Source organism: Phalacrocorax aristotelis, chromosome 3 (assembly GCF_949628215.1).
Source record: "Phalacrocorax aristotelis chromosome 3, bGulAri2.1, whole genome shotgun sequence".
Lineage (NCBI taxonomy): Eukaryota > Metazoa > Chordata > Aves > Suliformes > Phalacrocoracidae > Phalacrocorax > Phalacrocorax aristotelis.
In genome coordinates, this window is record NC_134278.1 from 40,464,072 (window position 1) to 40,482,517 (window position 18,446).

The window sequence follows — 18,446 nt, forward strand, 5'->3', positions numbered from 1 at the left end:
ATTCTGTGCATGTGCGCTTGTCTGTCAGTTCTCAATGTATTCCACACTGTTATGAGAATCTGTCCCTAACTACAAAATCAGCTGGAATTATCCCAGCATTTGAGAATAAAAAGATGTTTTAGCTGGGGCATTTGGTTGGAGTTTCTCTCTGTTCCCTGCAATTATCTTCCTGTGAATGTGAGTTGTTTGAAATCTGGTGCAGAGCAACACATAGACTCCAGCAACGCTAGGAGCTTACTTCTGTAAGATACTAAATGCTCTCACTTCTTTTGTAATCATTCTGCATCTCTGGGAAACAAGCTCCAAAGGAATTACATGTTACCTTGAAAAGCTTGTTGTAAGAGTTCCGCATTGCTTTGTTTGTAAAACACTTTATCCTTTCTTCACCTTCTGCATAACAGATCAGGGAGCTGCACTGTGCATGTTTGGAAAACCAAGTGTGGGAGACAGAGGAGTATGAGTCATCCCTTCAGCTAGCAAGGTGATTTTGTTTTTTCTTCTTCCCTCCCCATTTTGTTTTAATACAACTGTACATACGGCGAATATCAGTCATCTGTTATTCTAGAACTTAAAGCTGAGGATATTACCTGTTCGCAGCTATTTGTAGAATTGTTTGCAAGTATAATTGACTGCTGTTTTCATTTTGTCTTTCTGCTGTTTTCCATGAAACTCAGCTAGGTTCTAATATCTCTTGTGCCCTGAGTAATTATGCTGAAACCACCGAGATTACTGTGTGTGAATGAGAACATCAGCTGGGCTTTGTCTTTTAAATATGATTGTGTTAGATATTATCAACCAAATTATTAGTTTTAGTTGGCCTAAATTTTAATCTGTTGTGAAAATTAGAATCTGTTCCAAATGAGTAGCTGAGGACTTTCTTATTTATTTTACTGCTTTCTCCCTGCCTCCTTTGTCTAACAGTTTGTACAGGGACTGAGTTAATTTTTTGTTTTAGTGTGTTGTCTGTCAGTGTTTAAAATGGAGAAGTGATCTAAGCCAATTTTCTTAATAGAAAACCCTTCAGTTGCAATGTTGCAGCTACAGACTTTTAAAACATGCTTTATGACGGCAAGTGGCTGTTTCCTGTAATCTCAAGCCCAAAAGGTTGAAAAGGATCCTTTACTGTTTCCTGATACGTGATAACCACCCTCTTGCCTGTTCTTTGGACCCTGTATTCCCATTGTTGTCATAACTAAGTTTTTCTAGAACTTGCAGCTTCTTTTTGAATAATATTACATTCACAGATCTCCAGATGTGGTTATCCTCTCTCCCTCTTAGGTGTTTAATTATTGCAGTGTTTTCTCTGGCCTGGAAGAGGCTATCTTGTTTACCCATTATGTTCTACAAGACAGTTTCAAAATGTTTTCTAGCCTTTTCTGTGGTCAAGGTCATCCTTTCTGTTGTTAACTCCTGATGCTTTTCTGTACCTGACTTTCAAAAATCCATAACCCTGAATCAGATAAACCGGTTTCAAATTCTAGCCTTTATATTTAGCATCAACTGCCAGTTAGGAACTAGAGCTCAAACTGCAGTTGCCCCTCCAGATGTCCATAAAGCTTCCCAGGCTCTTCTAAATTCTTCTTTAAATCTCTCTTAGTCAATGTTTAGGTAGCTGATACGGAGACCCACTGCCATGACACAATGATCACCATAATTTCATTCTTTCGTCATGCGCCCTTTTTTGTGTAGCTGCGGTTTTTGTCTTCTAAAATCCTTAAACTATTAGACTATTAGCACGTTTGTTTTGTATAAGACAAAGCAAAAACACAATAGGCTGGGAAGGGCTCCTAGTAACAGCGGCTACTACAAGTGTGTGTTCAGAACCAGAGCGTTTAGCAATGGGAACTTCTCCAACTGCGTGAAAAAGTGATGTGCATGTGTAAGGTACTGGTTTGATGCAGTGACTGTAATTCTGGGTTTCATTTATGGGTATTTGCAAGAACTTGCTTTGATATCTTTTACATGAAGTTTCTGAGACTGAGCAGTGCTTGGTGATATTTATAAAATGCCCTAATATGTAATTCAAAGTAAGTAAATGCTAGGCTGGAGGTTGGGCTGGATGATCTCAAGAAGTCCTTTCTAACCTAAATGATTCTGGGGTTCTAGTGGTCATTAGGTTTTTGGCAATTAAATACAGAAAACAGCAATTTGGATTTTGTTTGAGAATCATTCTGAAACAGCGTAATGGACTTTGTGGATGTGTGAATACATACTAATCTGTTGGGTTGTTGGGTTTTTTTTTTTAACCATGTCATTTACCAGTCTTAGAAATGAGTTATGAGCCCTACCATACATTTTTTTTTAAATCTGACTCACAGTTTTGAAAATTATAACTCTCTGTCCAGCAGGTGTTTTTAGGTAGAATATCAGAAAATCTCTCATTGTCAGTTCTGCAGGAAAATGTGAAGGACATCTATCCAAGTTGATTTGTTTCTTTCTGTTAATGACAGCAAGGAAAAAATAGACTTTCCTGCAAGACTGAGTGCTTGAAATCTTGGAGGTTTTCTCTTTTAAGAGTTTTTCAAATTATTTTTAAACTTTTTTTCAACTAAGAACATTGAAAGCTGTTGCATCACTCAAGAGTTTCAACTTTAGCCAACAATTGTGTCTTTTAGGATGCTGAATAAATCTGATTTGGTAACCATGCTTCAACGATGTGTGGAAATTTTTGTGTCATCTTCTGGAAAGGAGTTTGGTAAGACAGTAGAGAAGTTGAAGGAGTTCTTGACGCAGTTTCAGAAACTAGAAGGTGGGTGTGTACCAACATTCCATTGCAGATTACATTAAAGCTGTTTTATAATCTGACCAATAAGTATAATTTTCCCTGGCGATCCTGTCGTTGTATCAAACCATCAGATTTTTCAGGATTTTTTTTAATACATGCACAAAATTAGGAAATTATTGTATTCTTTATTGGTATGTGGCTCATGCTTTTGATAATATGGAAGAGTGATATAAGAAATTGGACAGATCAGCAAACATTACTCACTAAGTCTGTCATACATAGATTTTGAGCATTCTATCAGATGTTGCAATCATTAAAAACATTTAACAAATAAAAACAGATATTGAAAGATAAATAGGAGCAGACTTCCTTATGGCATGGTATTTAATCCAAATATTTATAAAGTTCTTTCACCTGCACCTTCAGTTAAATTCATATAACAGCTAGGACACCGAGCACCCGTTTTCAGGGCTCTGCTGACGTGCCGTAACTTGTCAGTCCCGCGTATTTGATTGTTCATGGTAGAGGATGTATTTGAAAGTTTAGTAAGGCAAACGAGTAGCAGCCTTCTGTCTTTCGGAGGCAGGTTAACAAAAACTGCTGTATTCCTTCTGAAATAGGAACATGACATATTCCAGCCTTTTTCTGGAATAAAATTTCATTTCTTCCTCTGACCTACAGAGACATGCTCCCCTATGGTTCTCTTTTGAAGATGAAGTGGTTATCATCTGGTCTGTTTTATGCATATTAAATGCAGTTCATTATCAGTGTGGTTGCTACCCAGCATTTGGACAAGTAGGCAATAAGCCACCAAATGCAATCTAATATTAATTAAAGTAGTAATGTAACACTCTAGGGTTAACTGAGGCTTGTTTAGAAGAATTGGCTCTTGCCAATGGAGAGAGGAAGTTCTCTGTTTTGAAGTCTTCAATGCAAATATAAATGTGCACGGGGCACTGGAAAATACCAACTCATTCTATGTAGGTCACCAAAAAGCTTTTCTAGATTGTGATCGTCACTGCTGATTGGAACTGCGATTGTGATCTGTAGGTAGAATCTCCATCGTGTTGCCATCTTCATAAATAAGGCAAGAAATGTAGTTACCTTTTGTTTTTATTTTGGTTATCACTCATCCTGGCATTGTGCTTTGGGAGTTTTTGCTTCTTTGTTTTTACCTAAAAATTAGTAATTATTGGTGCAATTGTTCAACAAACTACATGGCCATGAAAACAAAATTTTGTTATAAATTGAGAACAAAAATGATCAATTAAATACCTTAGCATGCTTTTGGTTTGCTGCTCTGGTTGCAGTTTCTGGGTTAAGTGGGAAGAGCTCATTTCTTAGTGGGTTTTTGCATGAGAAGGAAAAAATATGCAGTGTGTGGCTTTCTGAACACTCCTAAAACATCAATGGTATCTAGTACTAATCTGTCCAACTTACAAACGTTGGAAGTATGACCTAGGATGACATAAGGGGAATCTGAGTGATGTGCAAGGCTTGTGCTGGATCTCTGCTCAGGGCTGAATTGCTTTGGTTGCTTAATTACTGTTGGTTAAGCTGCACTCCAGACTCCTTTTTTTAACAATCTTTACAAGGTGCGAGACTCCAAGATGCCCATATTTGGGTCAATGTGAACAAGTAACTGAACACTTCTCAGATTGCTTGGGTTAGAGGGGTTATATAGGTAGTCTGGAAAAGTTTACCCCACATATCAAACATAAGTTTTGTTCTAGTAGCAGAAGCTTTCCAAGAACAAGATGTGTCTGTATCATCACAAAAGGAGCTCCAGAAGACGACAGACCTTTATCACCTTCAGAAGGTTAGGCCTGCATAGGCTTTACTAACTAGTTCCTTAATCTTTTAAGGTGTAATTGTCCATGGTTACTTCTTCCCAGCTTGTTGGAGCTCTGAGTAAAGGCTGTGTATAAGTAACTGTCCTTAAAAATGAATTAATAAGTACTGACTATGTATGTCAGGCCCACCTGATGCATAGAAAATTATAGAATATATCTGCCCTAAGATAGGATTTTAAAATGCAAATTAGGGGTTTCTTTTTATTTAACTTGTAAATTGCACATTCTGCCTAACACATATTTCTTTGAATTTCCCAAACTCCTACCAGTTTGAGAACTGAATACACTGGCCTAAATAAAAATAACTGCATGATCACACTTTCAAACATCATCAGTGAAGACATGCCAGCAAAAATTGATAGACGTTAAACATATAAATTGTGTTCTCCAAATAATAACTTCCTCCCATAGTTTTATGCACCACTTTTTTGTATTTTAAAGACTTTGTTGGAGTTGAAGGAATCAAGGCGGTCTAAGAAACTGTCAAAGTTTGAAATGCTTCGTTCTGAAGTTGTTGACTATATAGACAGTCTTGTAAGGTGAGCTTTCCTGTTTTATATTCCTGCATTACTTTGCACCATAAGCTACAACAGAAATTTTGCTAATGTGTTAGTCTTGTCAAAATTGTATCTTGGTCCCTGCGGTGTGAAGCACACTTTCCTTCCTATTCTTTCTTTGAGGGCTCTAAAAATAATAATTTAAGGAAGAAAACAAAAATCTCGTCCATAGATTAGCAGAAGTAATTGGCATGTGAATTGACCAACTTATTTTGGCTACAGAAAAAAGTTGAGGGAGGACTGGATATATGTGGCAAAATAAAATCAAGAGTTTTTACCCTAATATCAGCTGATCTGTTCTACTTATGAAACTGTAGATGTCAAGTGTGCTATCCTATCCATTTTGGGAACTGTTTCAGTGAGCAAGGCATAGCAGATAGGATTTTGGAGGCAGCTCTGTGGCAGAAAATGTGAAAGGCTTGGGGTGGGGGAAGAGATGAAGACACTTGTTTAATTATAGAGCCTTGGCGGCGGGGGAGGACAACGGACAGAGAAGCTAACAGAAGTATGACTGTGCCAAGAAAAAAAAAAAAAATCTTCAAAGATGAGCAGAGACTCATCAGGAGGCCTCGAGATGGATAAGCAAGATCTGCAGAGTAGCGTACATGACTCATGTTAGCATTTCAGCTCCTGCCTTTATTTTTTAATTTGTCAGTGGCCCAGCTAGAGTTCTCTGCTAAATCCATTAGATGGAGAGTGGATAATAACTGACTTCCCTGCTTAAAAGTTGATTTCAGCGCTGTTCATCTCTTTTTCAGAGGTGTGTCAGTACTGGTTGGGAAACATACATTCCTGTAGTCTCTGGCTGCAGTAGATTTCTGTTGTTTCCCTTAAGGTAAAGCTTGTATCTCTCCTCCTTCTCCCATACCTCATGTTGCTTTTTCAGAAGTTACCTTGTCCCTGCAGACCACAAGACTCTGCATGAGGTAGTGTATTTCAACACAGCCAGTGTTCTCCGTGAGCACTTGAATGCTGCCCCGAGGATTGCACTTCATACAGCTTTAAATAACCCATACTGCTACCTGAAGGTAAGGAACAAGTGAGTTATTTGTGGTGCTGGAGTAGCTTCTGAAGGCTGCACATGAGGATGATGTGTAAGGCTTAGTTTTGCTGTTTCATGAAGCTTGGCACACATTCAGCTGTTTTGCAGAGAACCAGCGAGTTAGTGTTGATAAGCACCTGGGGACTTTGCAAGGAGCTAGGGCATCTGTCTGGCTGAAATAAAGCAGCTAATTATGGAAAGAGTTTTATATGGGGAATCCATTTTCCAGAGCTTGTTCTAGTTGTGATCTTTTCTGTCTCCTGTAGATGTAGCAGAAAAGTAATTTTTTGCTCCATTATGAACAGGATGACTGTCCATGGGGAAAAATAAAGTCTGTGGCTCTTCCCAGAGACTTTCTTGACAGGGCTGGTGCTTAGGGTGAAGGCTTTGTTCAGGTGGAGTGATGACATTAACAATAGCTTAAATATAGTGTATTTAGAGTCCTTTGTTTATGTTTATTTTAATATCTGTTGTGTATTGACAACTTATCTTTCCCAGGTCCAACAAAAGGCTTGCCATTGATTCTATTAGTTAACCCTGCCCTTTTGTATGAAGGAAAGCAGTTCCTTTTCCACTTCTTTCATAAATCCAATTCACAGGATGACCAAAAGAAAGGAATAGAGCAGGATTTGGAAAAGGAGTGAACGTACATTTTGTTTTGTCCTTGATTGTGGATGCTGCTTGGAGCTATCCTTGTGCCCTAACATTTCCCTTAAAAATGTAATAAGAGTTTTGAAGAAAACATTGGTTGTAGCTGCATCTGAGTGATTTTATTACTTGAGTCAAAGCCAACACTTATCAGGAACCATACTTGATAAAGATCGGTCTGTCAAATCTACAAGCCGCTTTGTATTGGGTTTGTTGGCACTGCGCCTCTATTTGAATGAGGGTTGTCAGTTTTGCTGTGTGCAGGAGTTATTTCTAAAACCACTTAGAGCTTATTTGTGAAAACAGTAGTCAGCAAGTGGGCTACCATTCAAGACACCTAATATGAATCTCAGTAATTTATATTTTTAGAAAACCTGTAAAAAGACAATTAGGAGAGCTAGCAAAATCTAGCTACTGTGTTTAATAAAAATTCTGTTTGATGAGTTGACAGGATTTAAAGCCCTCTGTCATCCTGCACTTTGTTCTTTGACATACTTTAACATACTTCTGATGTTTTCTGAGTAGATTGTGAAGGTTTGGCATAGTTTCTAACAGGTGCAGTATTGGCTGAGTACCTTGCTAGCACTTTAATCTATGTGAGTCAAAGAAATATTTCTTCTAACTGTATCCATGGTTTCTCATGGCTTGTACTTTCCTGGGCCATGAGCAAAGCAAAGTTCTCTAGAGCTGTTCCTTCCAGAGGATAGGACGGAAAAGGATCTGCTTTAGTGGAGTACCAGCAAATGATTAATATGCGATGCATTTCTCACAAGAATCCAGTCCAGTTAGTTATTTAGCAAAACGTGAACCAAGGATCATATTTGTCCTGAAACACACCCACACCCCCAAAAAAAGTGTAATTCTGTTTTCACTGATCCCTTGAAAATTCAGCAAGTTGTAACTTGCAATACTAGCAAGGCACTGCTCAGGATTCTGTCAGCACAAGGAAATCTGATGTTGGATCTTCCTGGGGTTTAGATGGTTGTGCAAGTCTTGTTCTTGACCTTGGGTAAGAAAGGCAATTTTTTACATTGATCTCAATGAGTGAGCCCTTACCCACGAAGATACTTTGCTATGAAATTAAAATCCTCAAAACTGGTCCCATATCATGGAAAGGGGACACTAGCATTTGGTCCTTGGGAATGATAGTAACATTGAATCCAGGACAAGGTAGGAGTCTGTCCTCTGGCTAGCCTCTGGGGGCAGGGTCAAGCAAAAGAAACCCCTCATCAACAGCATTCTGGGTTGTTTCTACTGCCGTACTCTTCTCTTTCTGAAACAGCACCTCCGTGCTGTACAGGTGGTTTCACAACTGGGTGCTTGTTCTAGGGCAACTTCCTGCTTGTCAGTCTAGTTATTTCCTCTGGAGGACAATGCATGAGCTGCCAAATCAGGAAGCTGAGGTTTCCCCGCACGCAGCTGCAGCTCCCTCCTGCCCTGCTGTCAAGACTTGGCCTAGTTGTCACAAGCGAGGCTGAACATTCTCAGGTGCTGGCAGAGACCCTGCAGTGCCTATGCGTAATATCTTCCCTGGATCATTCTCAGCATTTGCATGTAGTCCAGCTAGATATTAATTTCTACAGATTAACCTGTTCCAGGAGAATACAGTTGCTCTAGAAGTTGCATCCTCTCTTGGTTGTGATAACTGTTCTGGCTTTAAGATTAGAAAGTCAATGTGCAGGGTAGGAAGCCATAGAGTTAGGAGAAGTAGCAGAGGGGAAAAAGAGAAAGGTGTAGGGTTATCCCTCTGGGCAGTGGCGAGCCACAAGATCAGTGAGAAGGTGTAACTTCAGCTGTGCCAGTTAGTTGCAAATACTGCTGTGTTCCTATTATGGTATGCTCCTGAATTAGAGTCTGATAAATTAATGTCTGGATTGTAAGATCTTGAGGGCTTAGCCATGTTAGGCTGAATTTGTCGAGACCATCTGGACTGAACTGGCAGACATTAATGTAACGTCTGCAGCTTTTGTGTTCCTTGTACAGAATAAACAAACTTGAAAATTGTTAGGCTTTCTGGAAATTGTGAAATGTCTCGTAAAAGTGCTAGAGTCCAAACTGAAACTGAGTCTCGCAAATTGCAGGGATTGAGATCTACGAAAGGTAAGCTAGAGCTTCTTGAGCAAAGCTACATTCTTTGCACTAGTGCTTCACAGACTCCCAAATAACTTGCATATTTTACTGGCGTATAATAGCATTTTAGCAAAAAATTTCTATGAACTGAAAGCAATGATCAGTAGTTGGTTTATGTTAAGAGAGACAGCTTCTCAAGAGTGCATGACACCAAAAACTGGAAAAAAAATCATGAACTTATGTGAAATATTGTAAATGTCTGCAGCTCTACAGAGACTTCTACTTCTCACGTAAATGGTTCAGTGCTGATGACCTGAATTCCCTGACATATGGAGTAGTTTGTGAGCGATCAGGCTTTTGCCTTTGTAAGTGCTGAGTTTCAACCCAGAGAGAAATGGTTGTTACATTTCAAAGATAAAACAGAGATGAGAGAAGCAATTTTACTGTTTAGTACATCTGATAGATCTATACTAAGACTTCCTCTTTCCCTTTGGGGGGGGAAGGGACACTTGCACAGTGCAGTCTGAGGCAAATCATGACTAGTTTCTTTTCCTGAATCCACGGAACAGAATATTTCTCTCTGGTCTGTAAATAGAACTAGCAAAAGAACTGGGAACAAGCCTAATCAGATAACCATTCATTAGAGACTGTATAAGTGTACAGAACTGTAGCAGGAACACCAGGAATGAAATAGGTGGGTGGGGTTTTGTTGGGGTTTTCTTAAAAGTACATTTTTTTATTTTTCTGGTTTTTGGTGGTGGTGTTTTTTTTTTCCTTTGTACCATCACCTTGCCATCGAACACACAAACAGTAAACATTTGGTTAAAATACCTACCATGTGAATTTCCTGAAATAATGTTATATCTAGCCCTTAAAATGGTTCAAAACAAAAAACTGATCAGTTAGTGCCACCTTTTTCTTTTTTTTTTTATCAGAATCAAGCTTTAAAAAGTGATGGAGGAAGCATTTCTAATAAAGCCCCTGACATATGCATAGTGTATAAACTGCATCTGGAGTGTGGCAGATTAATCAATCTCGTTGATTGGTTAGAGGTACGTGACAATGCAAGCATTGCCTTTACCTGCTTTCAGTTTTCTGACATCTTTTTGCTGCATGTTGTCTTTTCTTTAGTGTCCCTTTTTGACAGCTTAAATCATTGCACACCTCAGTCCCTCCTGTGCAAGAGCACACAGTAACTCCAATCACCAGCCCACAGAGTCTTCCTCTAACTACCACGAATCACTTTTCAGCATTATTACTCTGTGATTAACATCTTTTGCTTCTCCTTCTATTTTGTGCTTGGCACAGGTAAGATTTTATGTTTCACAAAGCTACCTTTTCCCCCTTCGTTTTATCTATTTTGTGATACTTTTATGGAAACAGGCAAGTGCTGCTGCTTGACAAGTGTGGGGCTCTTGGAGAGAATGCTTGTGCTAGGGAAGGGCACAGGTCCTTCTAGCCTGATACCCTGTCTCATACTGTGGCCAAAAGCAGAGAGAATATAACAAGAGAACGTAAATTAATATGATACATTCTCCAAATACTCCCTAGCTAACGCTCATGTTTTGGCTCCAAAATTTTCTGAACTGGAATGGTTTCTCTGTATTTCATAAGCCTACCTGGATTATGTTACCAAGGTAACTTTTTAGCAGCCACAGCATCCTCTGGCAAGAAATGCTGTAGCTTAACTACATGCAGTGCAGAGGATACTCCTTTTACTTGTTCTGAGGCTGCTGCCTTGTTTCCGTATCGACATAAAAGTGGACAGAAGACTTCTACTCGGCCTCTTGCTGACCCTCAACTTTATCAATTTCTTCACAGCCAAGTTACCTCCTTCATTTTTCCAGAATGCTTTAGCAGCCTCACTTTGAGAACATTTTTCAGTTCTGTATTTTTTCTGAGAATGGGTCGGGGAACAGAACTGTACTGGGCTTTAAAATGCAGACACACGAGTTCAGAGTGACATCTTTCATTCTGTATCCCCACCATGGTAACACATAACCTTGCTTGCTCTTTTGATTGCTGCTTAACTGACATTCTCATGGAGTTGTCATTCCAAGAGCTCAATCCTCCTGAGTTACAGTCATTAGTTCAGAGCTCGTTACTTTATATGTAGCTCTGTCTATGAAATGTCTTAAATTAGTGCTGCTTTTCCCTTTCTAGGCTTTCTCAACTGTGGTGATGGCAGCTGAGGGATCAAATGCAGATGGAGCTTCCTCAGACCAGGTGGATGACATCATCCAGTATCCTTTGTCATTTCTCTCAAGCTTGACATTCAAATGCATACAGGATTAATGAACCAGGATTTTTAAAATACAGCTTCATGTGCACTGATAACTGATTCCAGAAAAAAAGACAACTAGTTTAAACAGCCTTAATGTACTGAAAATGTTGCTGAAATATATCAGCTGAAATAGTTGGGCTGGGGATGGCAAGGTAAGAGAGCAGCTTTTGTCTGTAGGTGGTGTTTGGGTCTGAAACAGACCCAACAGTCCTTAAAACAAGTTGAACTACTCGGTTAAATTGTCTGAGAGTTGGTACAGCTGCTGTATAGGGGGAGAGCATTACTGGGGAACAGGTGATAGGAGAGCTGTGGCCTGGAGAGCAGAAGGAGGAATAGAAACAGTCTACTATGAGGAAGACAAGTATTAGCAGAGGCAATGCTTACAAAAGTACTCTCTCTGTAGAAGCCATGAGTTCTAGTACCTTAGAGTTGAGAATTTTAGTTCCCACAAAACATCCATGCTGCTCCTCACGTTGTCCTGACTCTTAACTGCAAAATATTTGAAGGATGAGCATTAGAGCCAAAACTCCTGGCTACAACAGTAGTGCTGCTACAGAGAAGACATTAATAGTTGTACAAAAGGAGGCTTAACTACAGGAAGAACATTTATGTGCTCTAATGTTACACCTAGTTTTCCTTCAATGTAAGACCTTTCCTTTTTACAAGCTCCACTTGTAATTAACACAAAACTAAATTCTCTCTCTATAGCTGCATGTCAGGAAGGCAGCAAGAAAGGTATAGTGAACAGCAAGTAAAGAAAAGGTGGTGCTGTTTTATAAAATCTCAAAAAAATCCCTCTTTAATTACCTGTCTAACCAAAAAATGGGAAAAGGACATGAAAGTAAGTGCTTTCTTTTCTGCTGAGACTACAAAATTAGTATCTCTGTAGACTTTAAGCTTCTCTTAGCAGTGGGGAAAGGAACTCTCTCTTCATTGCCACATTGTATGTGTGTAGCAAAAGAAACACAGATTAAAGATTTGTGCTTCCGTAGACAGATCATTCTCTGCCTTAATTTCTGACAATTTTAGTGTGCAATACAACATTTTGTGTGATCTGTGCTTACCATGACCTCTCCAGGAGGGGAAGATTTCTAGAACGGTGTCTCTATCACTACATGCCATAAAAAGTGTGCTCAGTTTCCTTTACTAAACTGTCCAGTGCTCGTTTTATTCGGGCTGTTTCTGAACTGGAACTCTTAGGCTTTATAAAGCCTAGCAAGCAGAAAACTGACCACGTGGCAAGGTTGACATGGGGAGGCTGTTAATGTGCCACCGAGATCTTAATAAACCTGTTCTTTCTACCACTGTGCAATGGTTGCGTTCCCACTAAGCTAGTCCTTGCTAACTTCAACTGAATATGCAAAGTCAATGATGACTGAATGCTGAGATACATTCTGAGTGCCTGGATTGACTTGAATAGCCAGGCTGGTTTTTAATACTCGGCCTCCCTGTGTAATGTACTGCTCCATTAATGCTCACGTTCCAAATACTGTGTTGTTATGCCAGTTTTAATCATCTTTGATGTGTGATATTTAACACTATACTGATATAATTCAGCCTAGCAAGCCAAAAGGACAACATTGGCTGTGTAAGCTACAGAAGTGATGAAGCCGTGTTAATATTAACTTGCTTATAAGCTGACAGCATTTGAGTCATCATTATGAAATGTCTTCCAAATCCTTGAACTAGAGATATAAAAAAATAAATAAAACCAGTATGTAAAAAAAAGACCGTAAGCTTCCCCATTCAGCGTCTGCTGCATGTTCTTCAAACGAGAACTGGTCAGAACTCCCCAAAAACTCCTTCATGAGGAAGAAAAAGGGCCAGTGTTAATTCTGAGGATACAGATTTCTGCTCTTTTGCTCTTCTCAGAGTGAACTGTTTACATCGTTCCCTTGTTCTAATGCAGTTGATTAGCATGAGCTGACTTTTGCTGTCAAGGGAACTTGTGTCAGCATTGACTAAATGAGAGCTTGTGCACATTGGAGGGAGGTAGTAAAATCCACCCCTGAAGTACGCACTGTAACTTTTCTCTTTGCTGAGTATTTGTACTGTACACAAGCAAAGGAAACAGCTCTATGAAAGTAACAACTACTGGCTGAGAGTGTTAAAGCACTGCTTATCTGACAGAGCTTCAGTCAAAGAGCCGTCAGGCCCGCTTGGCCCTGTGCAGCGAGCAAGCCCAGGATGCACTCTCTGAGCTCCTGCCAGCACAGAGCAACGCCTACACCCTCATACAGGTTACCTGTTCCCTACTGGAATGGCTCACAGCTGCTTCTCATTTGGTCACGACAGACCAAAGAGCTGCTATTCTCTGCCTAGAGTCATTCAGAGATCAGAGCCTGATACTGTAACAAAAGGCACAAATAAAATACTGTGCCGAAGATCTAGAAAGAAACACGGTCGTTGCTGGAGTTCTGGTCCCCAAGGAAGCTGAAGTAGTTAAGAAAAACCTACACCTGATTCTGGGTATCAGAGTAACATGGGTATGTCCTAACCAGCCCCATCTTTCTTCTTTGGCACTCAAAACCTACACTGCAGATCTTACTGCATTATGCTTCAACTTCCCTCAGACTCAGTTTGGTGAGCAAACGTATTTATGCTGATGTCAGTGTCCCACATTTTCCAGCCCTGGGAAAAGCCTTAGAAACCCAGAGGGGAAAGCTGTGTTTCCCTCCGGAGCAGCATGCACATCTGCCATACATCGATAAACCGGCCCCACAGCTGCGACACATGCATTACAGCATTATGGGTGGAGACTACAGGTCAATCTTATCACCTGGAAAAGGGGTGCAAAGTTAAAGTGTTTAGACTTTGCCCCTCCCAGCCTACTTAAAAAATGAAAGATTACTTAAGTTTATTGTAGAAGACTATTTACCTACAAAAACCTCCCAGACTTCCTCAGCTGAGCATGAGAGAACTAGACTTCACTTTCTTTCTATTTGAGGCATTTAAGTGCTGCTCTTAGTGCATGTGTTCAGCCACCACTAGAATCCCAATGCTCCCACTTGGCTGCACTGGCACTTCAGCCGACTCCAAACAACTGAAAATGATAGCCTGGAGCCCTGAAGATGGAATCACTTGCATAAACCAGGTCTGTACTAGGAGGGGGGCGTCCTCTTACAAGAACCTCTAGCTTACCAGGCTGTTTACCCAGTAATGCGTGTAAGATGGGTTAGGCTTGTTTTAAATACCCTCAGAGAGGGCAGGAGTAACCTATTCCCCAATTGCAGAGACACAGCACCACTTCTCCTGCTGTACTTAGCAGGAAGGCCTGGTTCTAAGTGTTGCCAGGCAAATCAAGAGGCTGAGGAAGAGGAGTTTATCAGCCTTTATACTGCCTAAACATACCATGTGGGAAATGTTAACAGTGAAAAACTCGGAGCAAGAATTTTTAGGACCTCAGTCAAGCAGCTGCGAAAATTCCTCTCTTCCACCAAGACATGGGTAAGCAAATCCCACTGTTCTGCACTCCAGAGATGCCAAGCCAGGGCACCTACATCATAGTGGTCTTTATACATGAGGCTTCCCAGCAGCAGAGAAGAAAGTGAGGTATTTCCGTAGGAGGGGGAATGCTGAATAGCCCTCCTCTATCCTGAACCTCACCTATTAATCCTGCAAATACACTTGACAAATGCAAGGGAGCAGCAAAACAGCCAAACGTCTGGTCTGCAAGCCAAGTGCTGTGCACAGCCGTCCCCTGCCACCTGCCTGCAGCCTCCCTGCCCCTAACCTCATCCAGTGCAAGATAAGCCCACACTGTCCAACTTTCACATCTTTTGAGGGCAAAATATTTGGAAATAAAGAGAATCAAGCCTCAACAGCGTGTGGCTTTTAATGCCCATATGTGCAGACAACATGACAGTAAAACAGAAAAATTACTAGGTAACGGCTGTTTCTTCCCTTTAACTAAAAAAACCCTAAATTTTGAAGCTTAAAAACACGTTTGCTATGCTATACAGTTTCTCAGGATCAAATCATTAATTCAGTACCTGGCACTTCAGACTCTAAAATGTATAAAGGGGAAATACTTGACTAAAATTATGTTGGAAGTGCAATTTCATTTTCTTCAGCAAGGAGAGTAGGAAGGATGGACAGTTAAAAGCACAAACAAAACTGGTCATAAATTTATCTAGTTTGCCTTTTCTTCAGAGGCTGGACTTAGTAGTCGGAGTCCTAGCTGCCTGGAAAGAGCTTAACATTGCTACATTCTGAACCAACATCTGTAACAGCAGAGACACTGCAGCTATGAAAAAGCACCTTGTGCTTTTTCTTTTTTCATTAAATTATGATGCTAGGGCTCTAGTATCACCAGGCTTTCTGTTTGCAGGTAACCTAGCTACGTAGTATGAATTCTGTATTTGGCTCCTCTCGTATATTTTACTACTTTCTGTTGTAAATATTCCAAACTCACCCTCACATATCTTAGCTGAAATACACACACAGGAGATTTCAACTGCAAATATATAGGCAACTTTATGCTAGTACCTGCAACTGTCTGCACAGCAATAACATGTTCTGCAGATACTCCAGGAAACCTTTTCTGCCTGAAGTACTCACTGAAGGCAAACGGGGGGAAAAAAAAAACCAAAAACAAAAGAAAGCCAATGTTTGTATTGTGGTATTGGCTCTGAAATGGTAACAAGTAAAGCCTCACCTCTGAACCGGTAATTGTGTTGTACTCTTCAATAGCCGCAGCTTTCAACTAAACTCCTGCCAAAAATCAGGCCTGAAAGTAAATTAACTCTTGTTTGAACAGTTTACCATTTTTCTGTACTGTTATAGATGCTGTTCTTTGATACCTCCTTACATTAATGCACTACTGGTTCCAAACACAAACTGGGTAATTTTTCTTTTATCTTGGAACCTACAACAGCAGTAAAATATAATAAGCCTGTGAACGCCAAACATTCATCGTCTCATCTTTCATCTCGGAGAACTGCTTCCAATACAAAGTTCACGAGCACTGGTTCACAACAAGAGCACAACCTCTTAATATTTTACCAGTCTTGTTTTTTTCCTCCCCACTGTGGAATCATAGCGCTAAATCCTTCCCAATTCGCAACTCATGAATGACAAGAGCTTTCAGCAAAACAGTTTCTAACCAGAATCTGCTAATGGTCTTGCTGTTCAAGCATATACGGGCAGATCTCAAGCATCAGCACACAAGATTGCTTGAATCTCCTTCCTTTTCAACCTCGAAAAATGCTGAATAATCTTATGGTTATATGCTTTCACATCTAGACACAAAAATCAACACACAGTCAGGATGTACATACTGCCTTTCAAGGATACAGTAACTGAGATCTGCCTGAAAAGAATTTACACATAACTACCTTAACACCAGTTAACCAAGACCTTTGGTTTCACTCTGTTTAGTTGCAATTAACTGTCCTCAGCTTGCTTTGCTTTTGGATAGGCTGCAGTTACATACAAATTGCAAAAACATTCTAAATATGCCCACCACAAAATGCCATGCCAAGAGTTCAGTAGTTATTGAATCTTGCCCATTTGTACTTGACTTGAAAGCCTTGGAAAAGGCTCTCCAAAGCAGCTCTGTTTTTAAGCACCAGCCTGCTCTCACAGCACCCCAATTTTCCTAATCATTTCAACAGTAATCAAGCAGCCAACAATTTCCTGCTAAAAAATAAGTCACCTGTTAGAACAAGCCTTTCATGTGAAATTCGTGACATCAGATATTAGCACTGAAATTAGGAAAAGCAGCCAGTTTGAAGTCCAAGACAGAACAAGCAGGTTAAATAAAAAAAAAATGAAGAATTTAAGAATGCAACCTTGTTTTCAAAACGGGCACAAATTAAGCATACCACAGCTGTGACGCATAAGCACCTATGGTGGCATTATGTTTAATCATCCAGACGGCCGCTTATTATGCATTAATTTGGAGCAACACGGGAGTGGCTGGGTGCTAACATGACATCACTTCTTATTTACAATAGCTCTTAATATCCTAGAAGAGAAGATAAGCTGAGGCGCAGAGATGATCACAATGGTTGGTAACTCTACTCCTATCTCACATTATCAGGTAGGCATACACACATTTCTATCAAGTCAGAACAAGGATCTTCTGGAGCACAGGAGACAGAGGAAATGTGTCAGGATGCTGGAATTTGGGTAGTGGTCCACCTAGAAGCAGTGGTTTTCCTACCCTGGGCAAATTAACAACAAAAGCAGGTCAAAAAATGCAGAGCAGGAAGGAGAGGGACTGAGAACCCTGAAGCAGACAATGGAAATGACAGCCCTTGACAGTTTTGTTTTTATCTTCAGAAGACCCAAGAGGGGAGTCTAGCAGAGATTTCCCACTTCTGAGATTCTGAAAATATAGTAAAAGAATCCAAATATTTGGGTAAGATAGGTTTCAGGACAGTGAGCAGAAAATACTCCGATACTGTGGCCATGTGCCTAATTCTGAACCTGTAATCTCACTACTGAGCGAACAAAAGTTCACTAAAAACTAGAGCTCATCACATGGCTTCTCTGAAATCGTAAGCATCCGCACGAGGCACTTAATGCATGTATCTACTAGGTGAAGTTTCCATTATATTTCAACCAAAGCTGTTCCATTGATTTGAAATGGCACAAAGATCTGTTACACAATAGACTTCCACTTAACCAGAAGCTGATAGTAAGTTGGAGAAGACAACAGTTTATAATCAATCAAAGGATTACTCTGAAACTACTTTAAAGTCCCCTAAGCAGATAAGCCAAGTCATTTGGTAAGCAACACTTCTATGCCACAGCATACAGATCCGGACTTGCCGTGTAGTAACTTTTCCATAATCCACACCAAGACTCAGAACTGCACAGCCAGCAGCAGTCAGCACTGATAGAGCAGTCTGGAAGCAGCTGAGTGCATCCAACAACAAACTCCTTGACCCTGAACACAGAGTACACACCTTTAGCTCTTCCAATACCTACATAGTTCCAGCTTGTGGTGCAAGCACCTGCTCTATCTTACAAACAGATTTCCTTTGATGTGTCATTCCAATCTGAAGGAAGATGAGCACAGCTGTTTGAGTCAGCTGCAGCACCTTAAATCAACAGTTTCTTGTCAGTTCCATAACATGCATGCTTCCACAAGAGGAAACGATACAGCCAGTCTAAGGAAGATTTTCATCCACCTCCTTCTCCTGATCTCAAATTCTGACCCACCCACTATTGCTAGTAAATGAACTTTTCATTTAAACACTCAGATTTAAGTTTATTCATACACAGCAAAAGTTCCACCTGCATATTAAAAACAAACAGA

At 40.2% G+C, this 18,446-nt stretch overlaps 1 protein-coding gene across 5 annotated transcripts in view; it reads left to right on the forward strand.

Annotated features, from left to right (window-relative positions):
- Window positions 1–12,480, forward strand: part of ORC3 (origin recognition complex subunit 3) — a 66,203-nt gene extending 53,723 nt beyond the window's left edge. For 3 of the 5 annotated variants that reach the window (XM_075087242.1, XM_075087241.1, XM_075087239.1), the window contains 8 exons: window positions 402–481; window positions 2,616–2,749; window positions 4,459–4,544; window positions 5,020–5,117; window positions 6,022–6,163; window positions 9,831–9,947; window positions 11,059–11,138; window positions 12,339–12,480. In XM_075087242.1, the coding sequence (XP_074943343.1) occupies window positions 402–481; window positions 2,616–2,749; window positions 4,459–4,544; window positions 5,020–5,117; window positions 6,022–6,163; window positions 9,831–9,947; window positions 11,059–11,138; window positions 12,339–12,444 (843 nt within the window). In that variant the 3' untranslated portion in view covers window positions 12,445–12,480. The remainder of the gene's footprint in view (window positions 1–401; window positions 482–2,615; window positions 2,750–4,458; window positions 4,545–5,019; window positions 5,118–6,021; window positions 6,164–9,830; window positions 9,948–11,058; window positions 11,139–12,338) is intronic. The other 2 variants (XM_075087238.1, XM_075087240.1) reach the window with 1 other exon arrangement.
- Window positions 12,481–18,446: the final 5,966 nt, after the last annotated feature.